The sequence below is a fragment of the Staurois parvus genome, unplaced genomic scaffold, assembly GCF_062004578.1.
Source record: "Staurois parvus isolate SC_StPar_1 unplaced genomic scaffold, SC_StPar_1.0 ptg000131l, whole genome shotgun sequence".
NCBI lineage: Eukaryota > Metazoa > Chordata > Amphibia > Anura > Ranidae > Staurois > Staurois parvus.
The window spans coordinates 4,811,748-4,835,546 of NW_028317927.1; the positions used below are offsets into that span (position 1 = coordinate 4,811,748).

General features: G+C 40.7%; 1 protein-coding gene across 1 annotated transcript; it reads right to left on the reverse strand.

The window, feature by feature from the left end:
- Nucleotides 1-398: 398 nt before the first annotated feature.
- CCDC195 (coiled-coil domain containing 195) lies at nucleotides 399-23,316 on the reverse strand. Its single transcript, XM_089672646.1, has 3 exons — nucleotides 23,073-23,316; nucleotides 9,825-10,089; nucleotides 399-1,081 (listed from the first exon to the last, which is right to left on the reverse strand). The coding sequence occupies exons 1-3, from the start codon at nucleotides 23,314-23,316 to the stop codon at nucleotides 949-951; spliced, it is 642 nt and encodes a 213-aa protein (XP_089528772.1). The 3' UTR covers nucleotides 399-948.
- Nucleotides 23,317-23,799: the final 483 nt, after the last annotated feature.

The following is a 23,799-nucleotide window of genomic DNA, read 5'->3' on the forward strand; positions in this document are numbered from 1 at the left end:
ATGCTATTCTTTGCAGTGTGATTTGCGCCCATTCCTATTGTATGACAAACAAGAGATTGTATGTACACAAAGTGCACCGCAAAGTATCGATATTCGGTATAGGCGAGTGCATGACCAAAAGTATCGGTACTCCTAGTTGCCGATAAAAAAGGGTATCGGTATACTGAAATAAAGATCTAACAGATTCCTCCATCCACACTATACAGTGTCGACGGATGAATACCCCTGCTGGACTTTTGTATTCTGATAGCTGCCGACAGCGTCTCTCAATATACCTGAACAGCATATGATCGGATGCAACCACTTTTTGGTCAACAATCATATGCCTGACTCCTTCAATTTTTCAGTTGAAGAATGCAGAATGGGAGGGGACAAAAATAGCACCCAATAAGCAAATATAGCGTGGGTTCATTAGAAAGGCTTTATGGCCAACTTTATTCTGGGTTAGTAAAAGTCATCACGACAGACAAGAAACTTGCATTTAGGCAAGATAGTCAGCAATGGCACATTAAAAGAAAACATGACATTATTGGTCTGCAGGTGAACCACTTTCAATATCAATTTAGGTTAAGCATATTTAATCATTGTCCAATTTACATATTTTGTTATATTTTCAGATATTCTCCGTCATGTAGAAATGTACTGTATATTTATAAGACCTGACCTACTTTTGCCATGTACGCTCAACTGGTATATTTAATTAACTAGCTGGTGAAACAGAAGAAAAGTTAGATTCAAGAAAAGCTATATGTAAGTTCACAACATAATACAATTTTCAGCGGCCTCAGGTTTCTAATAACAAAGGACCAGTGACCCACAGCAATTGTTTTGTACATATGAGAAGGCAGCCTGCCAGAGTACTGTGTACAAAATGTAACCCTAGAGCCAGCTATCATTTTAATGTCGGCTCATCAGAATGAGTCAGAGGGTCTTAAAAAATTCACCAGGTCATGGATCCTTTTCAATTATCGTGCTCAAGTGATTTGCTCTTTGATTTTCTGGAGTCTGGAAGGTCTTTTGATTTTCAGCATATGCCTGCATATCCATTGGTAACAAAAATGTGACAACCTTTACTCTGCCCCTAAAATAAAGAAAAAACATGTTACTATCATAACAACAGTAATATCAAGCATTTACAGATGGAATTATTGGTGGGCTGAAGGAGAAATCTATTCATGATAAAAACTCAAATAACTCCACGTAATAGCACCTTAAAGCGTTTCTAAAGGAACATTTTTTTTAGTTAAAATAATAAAGATTTATACTTACCTGCTCTGTGCAGGTAAGTATAAGCAGCCAATTTGGAAGAATCCAAGGTTTTACCTTATATTTGAGTTAGGTTGTTCCTGCTTGAGGTGCAACATGTCAGATCACAAACACACATGGAGTAGTCCTGCTGTATCAGGTCAGTCTGGCTCACAATCTAATAACAGTTCTGAGGCCTGCAGTGTTCCCTCTAAGGACCTGACTCCTACAACCTGTAACATTTTTCCCTGTTTCAATCTCTACATTCCTCAGAGCCTTCCTTAGCTACATCAGGCATGGCCCTCAAAACCTTATTTTCTCTTGCAGGCACTGCTTTTATACCTGGTATGGCTTTGATGCTAGTTTTTCAAACACTATAGGAATGCAATAAACCCATGAGAAGGGTTCCAATTTCCCTCCTCCCTGATCCTCAGTTGTTGAGTACTTACAGCTCATACTGACATATGTGCCAGTCCTGCACTGATGTGTAGATGGGTTAGTGAATGTCTCCTGTTTTATTTCCTGTATGAGTCACCTATCAGTGGAGAAGTCTTTGGTTGAAATGTTAGGCTGTGGAGAAAGCATGTAAAAAGTAGTTGCTGCTCATATTCTTAGAGGGAACTGCCCTTGTCACCTTCATTAATAATGTCACTGGGGGTAATGATTACATTATTTACCACAACAGAAGAAGCCTAGGCCTAGTTTGGAAGACTCAACCCCCTTCATTTCTCCAAAGCTTCAGCCTCTAAGGCCAAACCCAAGCCGGGAGCCCTCTTTCATAGCACATACCTGGGCTCCGAAATCCCACCAAAAATACAGACAAATCCTCTTCAGCTCAAAGGGTTCCCCCACTGCCCATAGTTGGGGGTTTGGGTTCCTCGTAGGTCCTATGAGGAAGCCACTGATCATGTGATGAAACATATCAGGAAGCAGGAAGTTGGCCATCTTTGCATGTGCTTATACTGACGTCTTTTCTTAAGAGGACCATGTGTTTTATATCTTTCAAAAAGGTGATACTATCTTGCGCACTGGATTGGAAAGTGCACTTTATGTATGAGTAATTTTTCTTCTATTTTTATTAAAAGATAAGTTTGTTTTAATATTACACCATGAGAGGCATATTTCTTCTTTTTTGGTGAATGGGCTGGAGTCCGGACAGAGTGACAGAGTTGTATGAAGGCAGATTTCTGGATGCATTGGAGGACTGCTGGAAGATTGTGACCCAAATCACAGGGAAAGTGCTGTTTGACTTTATCACTGTGGACGTCAGACATGGATGATCTTTGTGATACATTATTTTGTACTGTGTTTTTGGGTACTGTATGCCTTGTCTTTCCATTGCACAGCTTTGATCTCATTTTCATGTATGCTCGTCATTGATTTTGTGACATATTGTGGAAAGTCTCTCATGTCCTCATGTATGTTTGTACCCTGGTATTTGTCCAAATAAAAAAAGATATTTGACCCAAACGTAGTAGCAGTACATAAATAAAAGTATCCAAAATCCAATAAAGGCAAAACAGACTCACAAAACATGCTGCTGCTCAGTATCCAACAGCAGCAACGTGACATCAGTGCTAAGACTCTAGCCTAAGTCCACCCTATACAGAAATCCAATTTTGCCATGAAGTTACTGATTTTGCTATTGGCAGAGTTAAACCAAAGCAAAACTCTCCATTTTGCTAGTTGAGCTGCTTTATTTAGAGTATTTTATAGGAGGTACTGTATATTTATTTTATTTCATTTAATGTTCTTTATGGTTGTGTTTTTTCTCATTTTATATGTGTATTTGTGTAGCGCTACCCCCCAGGAGTAAATTGGGTTCTTTGTTCTTTTGCCTTGACTCTGAGAACAACCTCAGTCCCACAGACACACCAGATTAAGCAAAAAGCTACAGTTCACTATAAAAAAGCTAACATCAGAATGGTTAGTGGTGAATGAACTTGATATATTGTCACATTTGCAGTAACTAGCAGTATGCACATAAATGAGTAAAGGATTAGATCACTCATAGTTCACTAGATAATATGTTTACTAGGCTATAGCAGCATAGAATGGAGTTGTATGCAGCTAAATTACAGTAAACCTGGTAGTCCACAAACTCAGCAACAAGTAATGGTATTAGAAAACAGTAACAACAATGATAGTTAATACTGCCAGCGGTGTAATATTTATCACGAGGCAAACAAGGCGTTTGCCTACGGTGGCAATATTTAGGGGGAGGCACACCCCCCCTCCACTGGAAGAAGGGACCTGGTGACCAGCAGTGGACTGACCCATGCAGGGCCGCCATCAGAGGAGTAGCAATCAGTGTCCTTTTATTTGGCTTCTTTCAACTTCCTTTTTATTCTACAGTACTTCTGTAGGTGGCCCGGGCAGCAGGAGGATCGGTGTGGTGTGAGGGCAGTTGCAGAACAATGCACTGTGTATCTCTCCCTCCAGCAGCTGAAAGCCAGTTTCTCTCCCTCCCACTGGCTTTCTGCTGCTGGAGGGAGAGACAGACCTGGCCAGATCGAGGGGGTGCCCTAGTTTTCCTGAGTGGCCGCTGAGCTCCTTCCCCCGCCCGTACTGGGACCAGGGGAAAGCCTGAAGCAGTGAGAGGAGAAGTGGCGGAGAGGAAACAGCCAAGAGGAGGTGCATTGTGTTGTGTTCTCCGGGCTCTCCCTCTTGTTAAAAAAGTGATCGTCCATGCCGCACATGAGACAGGATAGATCTTATGGGACTGTACACGCACACAGTATGATTACCACCCCCACCCACATTTCCTGCTGCCCAGAGAGGAGCAGCCCTTGGTGGCAGTAATCATATTGTGTGTGTATGTATAGTCCCCCGCGATCTATCAGTGATACTGCTTCATGTGCTTCATGGAAGAGCGCTGTTCTGAGAGGAGGGAGAGCCCAGAGAACACACCACAGCACACCTCCTCCTGGCTCTTTCCTCTCCACCTTTTCTAAGAAGTGTAATGGGGATTTGGGGCAGTGGTATTTCCTAGAGGAGGAATGGGGGAAATATGTGCTAGTAGGAGGGTTTGGGGGATTTGAGCCAGGAGGGGGGATGTGTGTGGGAGACATGTTTGTGCTTGGAGTGGGGTTGGGGAGGATGTGTGCTAAGAGGGGGGAATGCTGACAAACATTGATTACCAAAATTGAACAATTTCCATGTCATTGATAATCATCGAACAATATATATATATATATATGATCATTGAACTATATGTAATCGTGAGAGAGAGAGTTCAATGACCATGTGTATATATATATATATATATACACACACACACACACACACACACACGACCATTTGACCATTGAACTCTCTCATTCTCTCATGGGGGGGGGGGGGGCACACAATTTTTGTGTTGCCTAGGTCAGTAAGCAGTAGGCTATATCCACTTTAGAGTGCACGCTACATGAATAGCAGCAAAGAACTGTAAAACTCCCTAAAGATGTTCCTCTTACTATGGACAGCAGGCAAAGTTCTTGTGAAGCAGCTGTTTGAGGGAGCAGTATTTAGCCTTAGTTACTCAGCCAGCTAGCGTTAGGGCTCAGTCTTTACGGTGGTGCACATGAGTACACTCCCGGTAAAGTCTGCATGCAGTAAATAATGCTACTAGTTAGATGGCCAGTCCCTATGTATGTGCTCAGTCTCTGCTAATGGCCACAGGTTAATGACAGCAGTGTCCTCTCACCAATCCCAGTGATACAACAACAGGAGTCTCACTGTTGAGATGTCATCTCACTTCTGGATCTATTCCGGTCATCAGCACACGGCCACAGGCTTGTGGCAGGTTGATGTAAAGACAAGAGCAATGATGTGCACACCTTGGTGTCCTCACAGCAAAGAGACAGTTCCTCCATATACAGCCAGAGAAATTATAACTCTATCTCTTTCCTTATACCTGGTTTGCATTGGGAATTTTAGTCCAATGGTCCATAGCCTGCCATAGCAAAGTTTCTTTCTCGAATTTCATCTACCATGATTCAGGCCTCATTCACACCATGTGCAGAGATATGAATTTTTCTGCACGCATTCTTCAAGGCATAAAGAAAACAATTGATCTCTATGTGTCCTGTTCACAGCACAACACTAGTATCGTGCAAATCTTTTCTGCACAGGAATCTGCAACGTGTATAGAACTCACTGAAGGATGCAAGAAAACTGATGTAAACTTGTGTCTCTGCAAGTGACATCTGCACATTTTTTTTCATCAGTTTTTATGCACACATGTGTAAATGAGACTGCAATGCTGCCAACCGTCTAGTCCAGGGGTCTCCAAACTTTCCAAACAAAGGGCCAGTTTACTGTCCTTCAGAATTTAGGGGGGTTGGACTGTGGCCAGTAAGAGTAGAAAAGGTCCCGACGTCAATGGGAAAAAACAATGATACCATCTTTGGTGTCATTGGGAGGAATTGTGCCCCATTGTTGGTGTAAGTGGAAGGAATTATGCCCCATCGTTGGTGTCAGTGAGCCCCGTTGGTGTCATTAAGAGAAATTGTGTCCAATCATTGGTGCCATTGGGTGGAATTGTGTCCCTTCATTGGTGGCATTGGACCCTATTGTTGGTGTCATTAGGAGAAATCGTGTCCCATCATTGGTGTCATTGGGAGGAATTGTGCCTATTCATTGGTGTCAGTGGAGGGAACTATGCCCTATTGCTAGTATCAGTGGAGGAAATAATGCTCCAAGGGCCAAATAAAAGCCCCCGGGCCACAGTTATGATGATCACTGGTCTAGTCTCTTGAGCTCCCTCTGCTTGTCATCTCCCTCTAGTGGAGAGAGGTGAGGTAGTGTTATTCCATTCAGCCAAAGTCCATTGGGAGCACATCGGAGAGCACTGCAGCATAGGGGTTTATTTACTAAACCTGGTTGACTCAGAATCTTGTCCACTTCTGCATAAAAACCAATCAGCTTCCAGGTTTTATTGCTGAAGCTTAACTGAACATGCTGAGGTTAGAAGCTGATTGGCTACAATGCACAGGTGCCCAAGATTCTGAGTCAACCAGTTTTAGTAAATCTCCTATATAGTGTCTTCAATTGCTGTCTGTCTCTAGCCAAGCACCTGGCTATGTTTTCTTGCTATTGCTTTAAATGTTTTATTTACCTTTTCCCTTGTCTGTTTTTATGCTCTGTGTGAAAAAAAGTTAAGTAAGGAGCTAATGAAGCGTCACTGGGAACAAGAACAGGTTCAAGATATTGAGATATAAGAAAAAGCAATAATGCCATCAGAGAATCCAGGATCTATTCATGCAGTGCTGGTCAACAGTACACTAGCCTTGCCAGGGCTGTAAAAGTACACTGGAAGGACAGGAAGATAAATAGCACATGTACAACAGGTCCTCTCTTGCTAAAGCATTGTGTCTTTAGCTGAGACCTGCTGTACTTGTACTGGTGTGCTTTTTATTTTAATAAATCCTCCAGTCACTGCAAAGGACTCCATGTACCATATTTTTGTTCATTGAGTGATCAGGTCCATGATAGTCAAAAGAGGCTTCCCGTAACCTCCTATGAGCCATATAAAGCCCATTGTACTACCAAAACTACCTTAATTCTGTCTCCCTTATTTACTCCAAAGCATTTTGCCAAAATTGTAAAATTTTGCCCAAATCTCCTGATTTTCACTTAAATTTCAAGGTATTTTAAATTAAATAATCCCTACCTGTCAATTTAAGTAACCAGTAAGCAAGGCAGCTTCCATAATTCCATCTTATTCTTCACAGGTTCACCATTCTAATGTCTCACTGTTGTTTTGAACCAATTAAAAAGGTTGATGCGAATTGAACATCAGCAAGATTACCAATATCCTAAAGATGGGCTCATCTACACATAATTTCAATTGCTTAACAGCATTCAATTAACTTTGTTCTGTGAAAGTTTTCTATGCAGCACATTGATTTCTATGCAAATGGAATAAACTGGTAACAGAGGGTTAATCTATTATTATTCAGTGATTAAAATTTGTATATGCTGCTGAGCCCTTATTGGCACTTACAGCACATGAACCATTTGCTAATGACCTCTTATTGTAATATGCAGGTACCACACAAGCACCATGAAGTAATTTAGTTAAGCAAGTAAAATAGTTTTTTCTTGCTTTTAGCCTGAAAACACTTGCGATTCATACATTTGCATTTCAACTGACCATTTTTTCGCTTGGTTTCACCAGAAATGTATTTGAAATAAACAGCATTTTAAAATAAGAGATAAAAGGCCTACGAAGCTGCCTGTTGTTTCTCACTGGGGGCTTGGAGCTACAGGTGGCACAAATAATCAATTTAACAGCCTCGCAGTTCCACTTCATCTCCTGCACCATTTAACACTAGAGAATGTTGGTGTTTTTGCTGATATTTAGCAATTTTATTTTCTACATTACAGAGAAGGATCATTGAGTCTCCTAAATCCTCTTCTTTTATGACTGCCTTTATAGTATTTTTTGGTTTAGTTAGTGCAGCTTAAACCAGTAAACATGGTTAAGTCCTTTTTTTAACCTGTACAGAGAGAAATATGTAGGCAGCTGTTGGCCTTCTTCTAAAAATGTTTGTTGTCTGCTTCTCCATGGTATGCAGTAGCTAACGATAGGAACACTGTATCTGCATACTTGTTTCAGGCCAATGACCTGGGAAGCACTGAAGATACAAGAGCCACATGAGAGCCAAGGACAAGCATGCTCAGAAGGGAAAGCTAATAATGCGTTCATTTACATCCACTTACGTAAGAGTCCATTTATGTCTGCGGAAGAAAATAATAATACAAAATAGAAAGTCTTTTTCTGTTTTCGTGGATGTAAACAGATATAAACTGAGCTGAACTAAAGACAGATGTGCAAACTGATGTAACCTGGATCAGTATTTATCAGTTTTTTCTTAGCACAAAATGTGACAGAACTGAAATGATAACGCCGGTGTGAATAGATCCATGCACACTGGATATTTAGGATAGTTTGTGGCCAAGGACAGAGGCCTGGAACACATGCTTCTAAATGGAGTGCACCACCCAGTCCCATCCAGCTTCAGCAGCTGTTGGACTCTCATATAGTTTAAAAGAATGCTAGCAGCAGGGTTGAACAGGGCAATGGTGCCATCTGCCCATAGCTAAACACCAGAACCCAATGCACCGGGGCTAAATGTGTAGTGTGCATGGGGCCTTTGAATTACTACACAATTTCATAGTTAGGAATTAAATTTCTAGAAATGCCCATTCTCTTTGTGCCCATTCACAATGGAAACTGTGTGTTAAAGTCACATACATGCACTTGCGTTGACATGAATTCATATGCTGTGTTACGCTGCAATACTTGAAAAAAAAAATGTTTAAAGCGTCAATAAGCTTTATTTGTAAAGAAAACTTTAACATACTGTGATGACTCATGCATTTATGGGCATTGTGGTGCGCCTACATGTGTATGCACATTTTGCATAGTTTTGCACTGAAAAAATGTAGGGTGTGTTCTACATATTTTTCAGCACAGGGCAGTGCACATCAGTGAAATGCATTGGTGTGGACTGCTCCTACATACTTTGATTTTACAATGCATTTGTGTTGATCAATGCATGCCAGCATATCTATTGGTATTTTGGATCTACTTGTACTTTTGATTTTGACATAAACCATAGCATGTGGAGTAGGTTCCAGCAAACATGTCCTTTATTGGATAAGGTCCTCCTTGAAGAGGGATGTCTTCCAGAATCATTTTCCTTTGCAGCTCTGAGATATTATGCCACTGAATGTTCAGAGCTGCAAAGGAAGTCAATATTGAAAAAATACAAAACTGTAAAATATACTTTATATATAAAACTGAAAAATGATTATTTGTAATGATGGCATGCAGGGGCGGACTGACAACTCATGGGGCCCCCGGGCAAGAGGGGATCATGGGGCCCCTGTGTCCTTGCCCAAACTCAAAAAAGCCTATGAAAAAGGTACCAGGGGCATCTCATGGGGCCCCCTACTGACCCTGGGGCCACGGGCAGTGCCCGAGTTTCCAAATGGTCAGTCCGCCCCTGATGGCATCGTATTTTACTTAGTACTGACAATGATGTGACCTGATTCCTGATAAATAAAATCAGCCATGAACATTAAATTATGATGACATGTGCAAGCCTGATCCTACGACCAAACAATGGTTTCAAATAGGAATGAGCTCAGGTGTGTTTTAATCTTAGTCTGAACCCACTTGAGGGATCCTGCCAGGAAACTGTGATCTGTACTTGGCCAATCATAGGTGTCCACATATGCAGGCCCCTGCATAAGTGCTGCTTTAGGGTGGGGCATGCCTTGGCTTCATATGATTGGCTAAGTACAGATGACAACTTCCTGATGGGATCAGTCATGGCTTGTTTTATTACCTTGCACACTTGGATCAAACCAGCATGCATGGTGACACAGGAGAGGGTGCACCTTTGGCCTTCTGAAAACAAACTAATCTGCTGATTCCTAGTTCTCATCAGAATTCGTATATATACATATGCTGTACATAACAATCAGATAATTTACACCCAACATTTATATTATTTCTCTGCATTAGCATGCATATAAACTACCTTTTGTTTATTACATAAATAACACAGCAGATTGCTGTTTACCTGCACTTATGCATATATTCCTGAAAGGATCTTGTCTTGGGGATGTTGTTCACTAGGCGTTCTGGTGGCATTTCCTCTGAAGTGTCTTTGTTTATAGCTTGCTGATTTCCAGTGTCAGACTCCATGTCTTGTATAGGTCCATTAATCTTCAGTGTTCCACTGCTAGAATGTCTTTTAATATGTGCATTGTGTTTGTAGTAGCCAACACCAGAGTGTAGAGATGACATAGATGACATAGAATATCGACGGACAGTCATTTTAGCACCTAAAAAAGAAAAATGTTGTTCTAAGGATTAATCTGGTGCTTCAATTTACCATTTATTTTGTTCTTTTAATACTAATAATTTCTCCAGTGCTTGCTATACAATCTGTACTGACATTAAAGAACAGCTAAAGGCTCCAGTCTAAACAAGTACCCAATCCAGTTGCTATGAGATGCACAACTTCAAAAAAGTAAACCATAAAATTCCTTTTTCTCCCTGACTGAGCCAAGCTCTCCTTGATTTGTACATCATTTTTGTCCACTTCTGTCCTTGTATGCAATAGGAGTGAATATTAAAGGAAGCTCTGTATTGTGCTAAAATGTGGTTATGACCAAGGCTGGGTATGACTGAAACATGTCAACCAGGTTTTTAATTCTTTGTACTGTATGTTCCTGGATATTAAAAAAATTTGTTTTTCTATTTTGGACAATGATGATGAGCGCTGGTCATTGGAGTTTGGATATGAATGGCATTTGGCAGCAGGAACCTAACAAAAAAGCAATCTCCCAAAAAACTATTGCCAGAAATAACAATTTTAGGAGTACTTTCTCACAATGAGAATGATTTTTAAATGTTCCAGTGAATGATGTCACCCATGTGTATCCATGCACACATAGGCTTTTATCAGCATTTTTTGGCTGGGGAATTTTCAGGCTGAAAAAAAACAGAAGTGCAACATTTGAAAAGGATTTTTTTAGCTGTAAAACACTGTAACGCTACAAAACTCTGTAAAATGCTGTAAAACATGGCTATCCAGCATTTTTGAGTGTTTTTGAGCCTCAAGCTTTTGTGGGAGTATAGTTTTGCTAAAAAATGCTAAAAACTGCAAATGCTGAAATATGCTAAAAACCATGAATGCAAAAACACAAAAAAATGTGATAAAACTCAAATTTGTAATGCGGCATTCTGCAGCTAATGCTACTGGTGCTTTTATAACATTCCGTGTGCATGAGGCCTAAGTGAATAGACTGAGAGCTTGAGTCTACAGTAAGTATTATACCTCCTTTTTTCCAATATTTTGGTGTTGGGGAGAGGAGGCTACCACACAGGGCTTAGATGCTGCAGACTATCAGGTCCACTATAATTTGGCCCAATTTTTTACAGCTCACCCTTAGGATTTTAATGATATGCCCTGGAATTTTGTTTTTCTGGCTCACTGCTACTGACCTTGTCTATTTCCTAGACTTTTAGGCTTTCTGTATACTGCTGAATGTTTACACATTTATTTTTTCTCCACACTATTTAAATATGCAAGTGCTGAGCTTTGCAGTGTAGTTTGATAACAAAGAATACATTTGTAATGTGAGCCAAGTGCCTTATTTATTGGGATGAAGAAATGCATCAAATGGAAATCGCTGACTTTCCAGATGTCATTTTTAAAGCAAAATTCTGCTTTTCTAATACACTCATTCTTTTTTTCATAAGCAGCCATTCCATAAAATATCCTCAGTTTACCGATTTTGCAAGACTGAAGTAAACTACAGTTGGATTTTGCATTTAAACTGTAGCAGATCTTTTATCCAGATTGACCCTACATACACATAATGAAATCTATTCCCAATGCAGAGAAATCATTTTTAATACATTAAACACTCTGTCACCTGAGAATAGTTTGATATATATGTGGAGTTCAAACGGAGTGGAAGCAGGCTATGCTTTAGCAGTGTGCCACATGAGAGCTACTATACTGTACATGGAAGCATTGCCTCTGTGCATTCCCGCAGCAGTCAGGTCAGGTGCTATGGCCTGGGAGGATTATACATGACTGCTTCATGATGTGGGTCAATTAAATGTGTCAAATAAAAATGTTATAATGCCAATAGGAATTGTCTGTTGGGGAATCGAAGTCATGAATGCAAATGAATGAGAGATTTAATGAACTTAATAAATATTTAACTTTAAGCTGTCTTCATTTCACCGCTCCAGTGCCTAGAGGAGCATCTTTATTGCTAGGCCACATAGCAGGTATGATTCAGAGAACTTTTATTTGAAAAATTCATTATTACAGTAAGTTAATGTTGAAAAGAAGAACTCTGGTACATTTTCTTGGCATTTAGTGTAGATAACAAATAACTACTTATAGACAACACTGCATTATCATAATGCATAATATAAAGCATAGCTTAATGGTGCATCACTGCCTGCATGATGTGGACATCTCCTATTGGTGGAAGCGACACATACGGCAGCTGGGTCCTTTCTGATAGGCTCAAAAGGCAGGAGAACTCATTGGGGTGGTGAGCGGACCAGTGCCCAAAATAATAGTGAGCTGGGAAAAATGCCTGGTCCCTAAGGTAGGACATTAGCTTGGCTTGTAGTGGAAACTGTGACTTTGATCCATGACCCTGCAGGATGGTTTGGAATCAAGAAACAAGGTAATTGATGCAGAATACACTATTTACATTTCATTTTTGTCTGCAGTTGGGCTTTAAATAACCCTCAGATTTTTATTCACACCCTCTGCATGCACCAGCAGGCTTCCCAAGTCTGCTGATTGACCAGGTATTAAAGATCCTTAGCACAAGGGACATTATTTACAATACATGTGATGTGTCTCTTGTGCTGCTGGCTGGAGCTCCTGACCTCCGATGCCCCCTCCCCTACTGCCGTAATCCTCTGGTGTGGCAGGGGTTAAAAGAACTGAGGAATCTGTTATATGCACTCATCAGGAGTGCCATCTATGCCCACCCTTTCTGCCCCCTCCTCTATTCACAGAAATGTACTATAGTTTTCATGAATGAAAAGCTATTATGAATGGAGGAGGAGAACCCTTCACATATCCAGCTGTCTTCCATTTATAGATCGCATTTCATTAATGGAAGCTAAACTAGGCTTTACAAAAACTAAACTTAGGCTTAGGCTCAGGGGCGGACTGACCATTTGAGCACTGCTCGAAGGCCCGGGGTCAGTAGGGAGCCCCATGAAATGCCTCTGGTACCTTTTATAGGCTTTTTTTTGGGTGTGCATTGAGTGTAGGCAAGGACACAGGGGCTCCATGATCCCCTATTGCCCCATGAGTTGTTAGTCCGCCCCTGCTTAGGCTACGAAGGATAAGTTCCCCTTTTTTAGGGTGGATCATCTAACAGACACTGCCTGCTGTCCCCCCTCCCCTTGACAACAGTACTGGGAGAAGTTCCCCCTACTAGCTGTCACTGTAAAAACAGTGCGGCTGTGCAGGGCTCTGCCACACAGCAGCGTCATTCATTGACAGTGTTTTGTGAATGAACTACAAATCCCAACAGCCTTAGCAGCTGTTGGCTTGCAGTTCTCAATGAACTACCCCGGAGCTGCGGAGCGCCGGCCATGGTAGTTAATTGATTCTTCCTGTCTGTATACTTGCCCGTAATTCCTGTATGGGCAAGCAGATATACTGGCAGGTCTTCAGGAGACCTGCATGGCACCAGCGATCTGCTGGTCGCTGCTGCAATGCTTTCCAGACACCTGCAACCAAAAATAATAAATGCACTTTTTTATACCTGCATAAAAGTGTGCATTTATTATTTTTGGTGAACTTATCCTTTTAAAAAACACAACCAAGGACATATACTATAGCTCACCCTCCTCTGTATAGGTGTTAACAGAAATGTATAAACCTGCAAAAAAGCTGTAATTATCACACACATATATACAAAATACAAAAGCCTACAATCCATGTCATTGTAAGTTATCAGGGAATAATAACATGAATGTCTCAATTACATCTGTGGTCCATGGATCCCAAACACACAGATCCCCTGGATTGTGGAAGAGCAAAACAGAAAGGCAATGATGAATATGTCCTAGTCAGCAAATCTACCCAAATGTGTCAAACATACATGCTTACAAAATGAGCAATACGTTACAACATAAATTTAATGTGCAAATAAGAAGCAACACATTGATGTGGTCACATCTAAAAGTATTCATCTGGGGAGAATGAACCTACAAAAGTTACAACTAAACCATTCAAGAAATAAATGGGACTTTAACAGAATTCCAAACACAGTAAATTTAATAAATGTATTGTTACAAAAGTTTAAAAGGATACTTCTGGTAATCACAGGTGAGTAAACCCCTACTGGAAATGTTGGGACTTCAATTTTAAGTAAAAGCCAAAAGTGCGTAAAGGGATCAATCACACAACACATCCATGCTGTATGGTGATACTCCAATCCTATGGCTCCGCTGTAACCCTCACTCTCCACCAACTGTGGTATATAAAATATATAAAAACTAATAGTGCAGTATGTTCTAAAAATGTATTTATTTAATAAAAATATTGCACTTACAATAAGTTGACTTCACATCAGGCTCCATCCACATGACGTGACGTCACCATGCTGAGTGGCTGTCAGCCGGAAATCTCTTTTGATATGCATCGGGATTGCTGCAGCTTTGTGATGTTTTGATGACTTTTTGGTATCAACTTATTCTGCATGAGCTCCACAATAAATGACCTTGTACATAGTGCATATGTGTATAGGGACATTCAGCTCCAGCCGGCCATAAATGGATCGAATCTTGGCCAGTTCAGCAGGGACTGGCTAAGACTTGATCCATCTATGAGCAAGCTGGTTATACTGAAGTCGATCCATCGATCAACTTCAGTTCAACCAGCCTGTCAGATTTTTTTTAATGCAGTCACTGCCAGCGGCTATAGCTGTCAGTAGTGATCATTGTGTTTTTACAGGCAGCAGAACACAGTAGCACTATGGACCCTGAAGCGCTTATAAAACGGGCACATACCCAAACCCCATAAGAGGAGCTGCTGCTTGATTGCTGACCCCCTGAGAGGGAAATCTGTGTGCAGGGAGAGCGGACCAGTGGAGACCAGTGTGTGCTGGAAGGATTTGAGGGTTTGATCCCACTATACGCTTTGACCCTCACGGGTCGAAGTCTGGAGGTGAGAGGCTAATCTAGCCGTTGGTTCGATTTTCTGCACCCGGAGTCACTTCACTTTATTGGCACATGTGTTGGAGTTGCAGTAGTGGTGTCACCCACTTATTGGACTGTTTTAGCACAGATCAAACGTTGATAGTTTGATTTAATCAGTGTGGTACTTGCACTGTACTTGCACGTGTTATCACATATATTTATTTGTTTGTATTTATATTGTACTTATGTGAGGTTCATACAATTGAGAATTTTTTTACTTTGATTTTTTGGCATATTATCCTATATTTGATTTGGTATAATATATGATTGTTTTTCATGTTTAATACACTGGATTTATGCACATTCTTTTATGTTACATCTATATAGTTATATGTATAGAGGTATTATAGTATACTGTGACCACTTGAATATTATTCACCTTCACAGTAGATTTATTATATTGATTCACGTGTCACCTTGCACGATTTTTATATTTTATATAGAGGTCAGTTTAGTGTGGCACTTTCCATTTATTATTCACTCTATGTGTTTTTTGGGATTTATGAGTAGCGCCACATTCCTTTAGATATTGGTTTAGTTTGGATCATGAGTGTATGATTTAATGTTGGCAGCTTCTCCTTTTTAGTTTAGTTATTTAGTATAGTAGCGCACGAGGTTCACACCATTATTGTTAGCACCGTGGAAGAGATTCCTCCATCAACACTGACTATGTTGATGGGGAAAACGAGCAATTTTCTTTCTTTCCACTCATGGTGAAGGAAGGAAAATTGCATAATCTGTGAGCTGCTTCAGTCCTGGCATTTGCCCCCTATTGCTTTGCTGTTTCTCAGGGCAATTCTTGATTTTAGGCCCTTTTCATATCTGTGCTTTTTTGGTGAAAAGCTGGTTCTGGCCATAGGGTTGCTACACCGGTTCTGAGGCAAATTAACGCAGATAAGGCACTAAGTTTAATTACCACCTTAATCAACTACAGAACCTGGGTCATTAATGTGTTCAGTTTTAACCAGTTCCTGCTCGGCCAATGACAAAATGATGACCGAGCAGGACCCTTGTCGATTGGGGTGGGCGTCACATGACATCCTCCCGGATTGTGCCTCACACGTGCCCGCGGGGCTGCACTATGGTGAGATCTGTCACCGGCTGTATCCCTCTGACACAGCTGATGATGGATCTGTGTACAGTAACTGGCCATTTGCTTACAAAGTTTGGAGACTCCTGCTCTGGATCAACTGTGGGTATAGGGAAGTATATATGGGGGTTTTGTATTTGTGTGTGTTGTGTTTGCATTTTTGTTTCTCTGTTGGGTGAACTGGATGGACTTGCATCTTTTTTCAACCTGATTTATTATGTAACTATATGTAACTATGCAATGCTTGCTGCATCTTTGATGCACTTTCATGAAAAAGCATATTATATAGACTTCAATGGTAACACGCAAAATGCATTTAAAGTGCACCAAAAATTTGAACCAGCCCTGATTAACACCGTAAACATTTACACATCCTATTCCCTCCAAGCTGATGGTGCGTTTAGTGCCTGATTTACTAAAGGGTAAAGTGAGGTAAATGGAAGGAAAGTAAATCTAGGCTTCCAATAAAAAACATCAAATCATGGACAGGGGAAGTTTTCTTTTATTTATGCCCTGCACACAAGATGGGTGTTTACTTTCATTTAATTTGTGTCATATTTTAGTAGATCATCCTTTTGATAATTTATCATTTACTGATCCTGGAATACAGCTAGCAAAAATAATGCAGTGCATCAGAATGCACACTTGTACTCTAAATACACTTAAAAGGCATAATTATTGCATAAATATAAATCTCAAATGAATTCTAACCAAAAATAATATACACATCAAAAAAAGACAATATCATGTGAAAATGTGCAACCAATATATATACTGTATGTGTGTAGACGACAAATCACACACTGACGAAAATAGTGAGACACTAAACATGCATCCCTTAAATCAGTCACAAATAAAGTGATAAATCAATGGCATAAATTATGCCTGGAAAAGAGTGCCGTGTCACAACTGACGTGAATAAATTCAAGTGAGATTGTCAGGATGAAACCTGACTCCAAACACAACTTTTGGACCACACAAAGTCCTACCACATAAACGTGCTACAAAAATGTGATAAGTGACAAAATATATTGTATGACTCATGTGATTAAATCCCTATTGAGATTAATTTGTGTAAACACAAACACAAAAAACGTGTTACAACACTTTATCACAATGTGCTGAAAAATAAATAAATAAATATAAAAAATGAAAATAAAATATAAAAAACAAAAAACCTTTTAAGCCACGTAATGCCACAAATGTGCCACTAAATAATGTAATATTAATAAGCAACAAATGTCCCCTTGTGATTTCTTCAAACAAGTGGAAAATTCCACGGTAATACAGGTGATATAGGTGAAAACAAATTGGGATCTGTCACCGGCTGGATTGCCCCCTTACCTTCATGCAGCGACCCCAAAGGGCCAATAAGCCTTCACAATAAAAGATATAGCAATATGACCAATCAGCATATACAGATCCAGGTTAGCAGTAGTGGTGGTATACCCCCTGTGGAGCAATTGATATGACCAATCCTGATATCCAAACTTCTTTTAGGCAGGATGATAAAAGCAGCCAACATGCCAGTACAGCAGCGGGTCAGCCAGGACTTGCTCTCATCATGCTTGTACACATGCAGCTTCCCGCTGGTGTCTCCTAGGATCAGTTCATTCAGCTGCTCTGTGCAATGGTTTTGCACAGAGCAGCTCTGATCCTCTTCTCTTTTGGTCCCCCACCAGCGCTCCTGGTTCCTCCACCCAGACCAAAAAAAAAGAGGATCAGATAGCAAGCCAGTGCAAAACTTACATATATATATATATATATATATATATATATATTGGTTGCACATTTTCACACAATATTGTCTTTTTTTGATGTGTATATCATTTTTTGCTAGAATTCATTTGAGATTTACATTGATGCAATAATTATGCCTTTTAAGTGTATTTAGGCACTGTATATGTAAGCGCAACACCATTTTTTCTTTTTATGATTGTAAACGCATTCAGGTATATAGAAAGGTGATAGCAGCTTCCTGCTCTTTCTATTTATATTTATCTTTAGTTTTTCCATCTAATATATTGCTATGGCACTGTCTTAGGTGCGATCTCAAATAGCGCAATTTGAAAAATAGCTTCGGAATTACTTTTTCACCACTGCAGTGCGATTTAACGCTCATAGACTAGATGGTTAATGGCATTGAAATTGCACCTGTGTCTATAGTATATCATCGTTAGTTTGAAGCTTGCTTTAAATGGGACCGAATCGCACCACTTTGAAATCGCATTCGGTGTGAACCAGGGCTTATAGGGATATTAATCACTTGAGCTTCGGGAGATTTTGCCCCCTTCATAACCAGGCCATTTTTTTGCTATACCACACTGCACTATACCCCCCTGCTAAATCATGAATGAACTGTGATTAACCACATTTTTTGGAAAGCTGAGCTAAATTTCACTTTCCACACCCAGGCCAGATTACTTCCAAACACATAAAATCAAGAAATCACTTAAACAGATGCTGTCTGACAAGCAAAGCATGCTAAAAGATCTAAAAAAATAAACGCATCATGCCGCGATCTATTGTATTTCAAGAACAGATGAGGAACAAAGTAATTGACATGTATCAGTCTGGAAAGGGTTACAAAGCCATTTCTAAGGCTTTTGGATTCCCGCAAAACAGGGTGAGAACCATTGGCCACAAATGGAGAAATTATGGAACAGTGGTGAACCACTGGCCAAACTACTGAAATGAACCCAAGAGCACAATGACAACTCATCCAGGAGGTCATAAAAGAACCCAGAACAACATCTAAAGAACTACAGGCCTCACTTGTCTCAGGTCAGTGTTCATGATTCAACAGTGAGAAAAAGACTGGGCAAAAATGGCATCCAAGGCAAAAGCCACTGCTGACCAAAAAGAACACAAAGGCTCATCTCCCATTTTCCTAAAACATCTTGATTATCTCCAAGACTTTTGAGCAAAGTCCAGACTTAAATCTGAATGAGATGCTGTGGCATGACCTTAAACAGGCCGTTATTACTAAAAAAAACCTTCCAATGTGGCTGATTTAAGGGGTAGGGGGGAGGAAATACTTTTTCACAGCACTGTATACTGTAATTTTAATTTTTAAATTTTTTTATACTACTAATGGCAGTGATCAGAGACTCATAATGGGACTGCAATAGTGGGGCAGACAGTCTGACAGTAAATGACGCTGGGGGGAACTGACTACCACTGACATCACCAAAGACATTAATAGAATACATGAAGGTAAACAAAACATTGAGCCTTTCCAACCACTTTAATGCCAACTCCAAATGTTTGTGGTCCATTAGCGTATTTGGATTAATCTGCAACACAGGGCCCCTCCTTAATACTAACATACCTGCTGAAAAAGAGGCAATATACTTACCCTTCCAGTGGTTCTTGGCTTGAAAAGCCACTGCTTAGTGTTCACCAGCTACTGTAAATGTTCCACATTTCCAGATGTGTGGTATCCCCTCCAGGTATTCCACACACCTGATAAAGTGAAATATTGTGGCTTGTGCCCCACCCATGCCACCATAATTGCCTAGATCCCAGCTTTCATCTTGCTGACCTAAAACAGGAAAATCCATCCATACTTTTCAACAACATATACCGCAACACGCTTAAAGTATAAGTTCACCTTTTGACCAAAAATAATGTATGCACATTTTTCTGCAGGTAAAAAAATGGGACTTGTAGTTCATTCATTCACAAAACACTGTGAATGAATGACGTGGCTGTGTGGACAGAGCCCCACACTGCCCACTGCCACACTCTTGTTAAAAAGTGATAGCTGGTACTTCTCCCCATACTGCTGTCACAATGACTGTATGTATGTCTGTAGGCAGGTGCCTACAGAAGGGTTGATTTTTTTTTTTATGCTGACCCATGTCCTGCAGCTATCTGGGTAAAATAGGTAGCCTGTCCTGTGAAGTTGTTACAATGTAGATGTGTTGTGGATCTGAGGAGTTGATTGGCTGGATGTTCCCGACAAAATTCTACAGAGCCACGTAAAAAACAGCTCCTGTACCCCAGGGAGTTCTGCTGAAAACCACTGCCAGGATGTAGGCCATTACTCTGCCAGTTGGTGCCCCCATGGGGGAGGGGGCACATGGGGTTCCCTGTGGGCCTGGGAATCTGGGACTTTTGAAACCTCCTGTGGATTACTTCCCAATCATGAACTCTGCCTTTTCTGGACTCTGAGGACTTTTTGCTGCCACATGGGTATGATACCTTTTGAGCACTAGAGCACCTCTGTAAAAGGATTATATATACAAGAATTGCCTACAAGGATTGTTCGGGTATAACTGCCTTACTTCAGTAAAGTTCCTGTTTATTGCTAGGTCTGAAGTCTTTCTCTTAAGTGGTGTAATACATGGCATATCTAAAGAACCAAGGCTTGTAACTAAGGGGACTTAGGTCAAAGTAGGCACTACACACAAGTTCCATCATGGGTCTGCTGTCTAGTGTAGGCTATATTGCTGGAACTTTGTCATTTGCTTAAGACAGCCAACCAGCAGGGGATGACTTGGCAAGGGTGACAGTCACTCTGGTATTGAAGTGGTGTTATGCTTGGCCCTTTCACTAGCACCCGGCTCTCCCATTTGTGGGACCAGCCCTGCAGCACAGAGTACCTTGGGACCTAGCCTGGGAAGTCATGGGTGAGAGGTATAGAGGCCTCTGGAGTAGTACAAGCATGTAATTTCAGGTTGGTGTATGAGTTATCCTGTATCCATTAGCAACTTGCTGGCATGTCACTGGTAGTGAGATGACTGGGACATGCTCTGTGGTTCAGTCCCTTACCCCTGGTTCACATATCCACGTTCCTGAGGTCCGCATTTTTTACGGGCACAAGAGCCCATTCATTTGCCCCTGGATATGCAGGGAAGAAGTTTCCCAGTACGGTTGCAATTTCCAGTACGGGTGGCATACCATTAGAAATAATGGCACCCGCCCGTGGGTCCACATTCCTCTGTGTGGATTTTTGTGCAGATCCGCAGTGACACCACCCGCACAGATGTGAACCAAGCCTAAATGCTGTGCGCCTGTGAGTTGCTGTCTCTAACCTGTAGTGGTGGTTATAGTGTTAACCATGAAGTTAGTTAGCAATGGGTTGTCAATGGGTGAAAGTGTTACTTCTGTGCTCTTGGGCCAGAATGTCACTTTAAATGCAAGTTTCGCATACCGCAGCTCTCCCCCATAGAGCACAACAGCTTGTTGGTGGGATGTAGACCTGAGGTTCCCATTCGGTTCTCAAACCCGAATGTAATTAGCTAGGGAAGGTAGTAAGTTAATGGTGTAGTGGCTGCTTGCTCTTCATCTGAATATCTGCTCTGATGTAGAGTGAGGCACCAGGGAGAAAGAGGGTAATGACCCAGCACACACACACCATGGGTGCCGCCCGCAACTTTGGCGTAGTTAGTGAGAGTAGTAGTTCACAGGCCCTGTACATACACCGGGCTCATTGAGCCCCACCCACACATTTGTCATGGCACTGAGAGCATTTATCTGTTCTAGTACTGTGTATAAGTGTCTGTCCTGACACTGAATATGTATAGATGCCTAGGCACTGTATATGTATGTGTATCTGCTCTGACAGTGGGGGATATTTACTAAAACATGACAAATGCAAAATCTGGAGCAGCTTTGCCTAGTAACCAATCAGCTTCCAGGTTTTATTGCCAAAGCTAATTGAACAAGCTGAAGTTAGAAGCTGATTGGCTACCATGCACAGCTGCACAAGTAACAAAGTAAATCTACCCCATTGTATATGTATGTGTGTCTATCCTGACACTGTGTATTTGTGGGTACAGACATGTTATGGGTTGATTTACTAAAGGCAAATATACTGTGCACTGCAAGTGCACTTGCTCCAGAGCTTAGTAAATGAGGTAAAGTGTTACTTTGCAAAGAATACCCAATCACATGCAAGGAGAATAAAAACAATATTTTTGCTTGCATATTGTTGGATGATAGAAAACAGCAGAGCTTCCCCTGAGATCTAGAGCAAGTGCACTTGCAGTGTACAGTATATTTGCCTTTAGTAAATAAACCTCATAGTGTATGTGTGGCTTCCGTGACATTATGTACTGTATATACAGGTATACCTCGGGACGTTTCTTCAGGGCGTTTCGTATTGCAAAAAATTTGTAAACCGAAACGTGATTTCCTATAGGAATGCATTGAAAACCAATTAATCCGTTCTGGAGGTCAGAAACAAGTAAAAAAAAGTCGCTGTTGCTATAGGCCAGTTTTTAAATGTAATTACCGTCTTTTTTTTTTCTTCGTTATAGCTCAGAGAATCAGCTGTCACTTTCCCTGCAGCTAAAAGAAAGACACAATGTTTCCTTTTAGTTTGTTTGCAAAAGAAACAAAGTATCATTGAGCTCCTGGAAAGTGACAGATAATTCTGTGAGCTAATTCTGTGAGCTATAGTGAAGAAAAAAAAAGCCAGCAATTGCATTTAAAAATTGGCACTGACATACACTTCGTATTGTGATTTTTGTTTTTTAAATTCGTAAACCAAGGCATTATTTTCAATGGATTTTCATTCGTAAACCAAAAATTATGCTAACCAAGGCGTTTGTAAACCAAGGTACACCTGTACTGTATGTGTGGATGCCCAGAGACTGACTATATGTGTATTTGCCTTGGCAATGTGTATGTATTTGCTCTGACACTTTGTACATATATGTGGATTCTTGTGCATGCGTGTGTTTCTGCCCTGACATTGTATTTAGGCATTTGTGTGTTTGCCATGATATTGTGTGTATGCTTGCCCTGACATTTTGTGTCTTTGTGTATGTCCTGACACTGCTCATGTAGTGTAAATCGATCAGTGCCTTATTTAGCACATTGTGGTTTTAAATATTATATTGTTGGTAGTATGATATAACATGGTCAATTACATATTTTGTGGCTCTTTTGTGTCATGATGTACCATCATTTACATTTTCCCATAGGGAAGTATTGTCTCTAGTTAATATAAGTGGACATAAGTTATAATACCTGTCTGTTCTTGAATTATGTCATTGGTTCCGATGGAGACATTCCTGCGCAGAAGTCCTTTGCATGTGACCTCCTCACTTTGCTCACGCGTGATTCCGGGTCTCACCTCTCTTTCCTTTGCATTAACTGTGCTGTGTCCAGTTAGGCTCAATTCTCCCCGCAGCTCTTTGTTTTCATTTTCTAGCTTGTTGATCTCTGAGCGCATTTCTCTGATCACCTGCAATAGTTGCGTGTCTCCCTCCATGAAGGAAGTCCTCCAGTATGCCCTTTTTCCCCAGTTCGGTGATTCCTCAGGATGGTGCAGTGACCCAGTAGATACTGCAAGAGTCACCAAATCAACTGCTTGTGGCATTATTTACTTATGATGACTTGAACAATAGCAGGCAGCCCTATGCTCAGCTCTAGGTCATCTTTCAGCAGGATGTGAGCTTGGATTAAGCGTTTAGACAAGAGGCCTTTAATTATTCAAACCTGCATGGTTTTTGCTTTCCGTGAAACTTTACAATGTCTATAACTGACAGAGGAGCTCATTTTAATGCCTCCATGACTGATTAATCCTTAAATAGCTATACGGCTTTACGAACTTACCACCTTTACAATAAAAAAGCAGTCAGCAGAAGCAAGCAGGCTTTGTATTTAAAGATTGGGTTACAACGGACGTACTTCAGCATACAGAACACCAGCGTGTTGTGATTCATGGTATGATTTCTATATAGTCTACACTGTA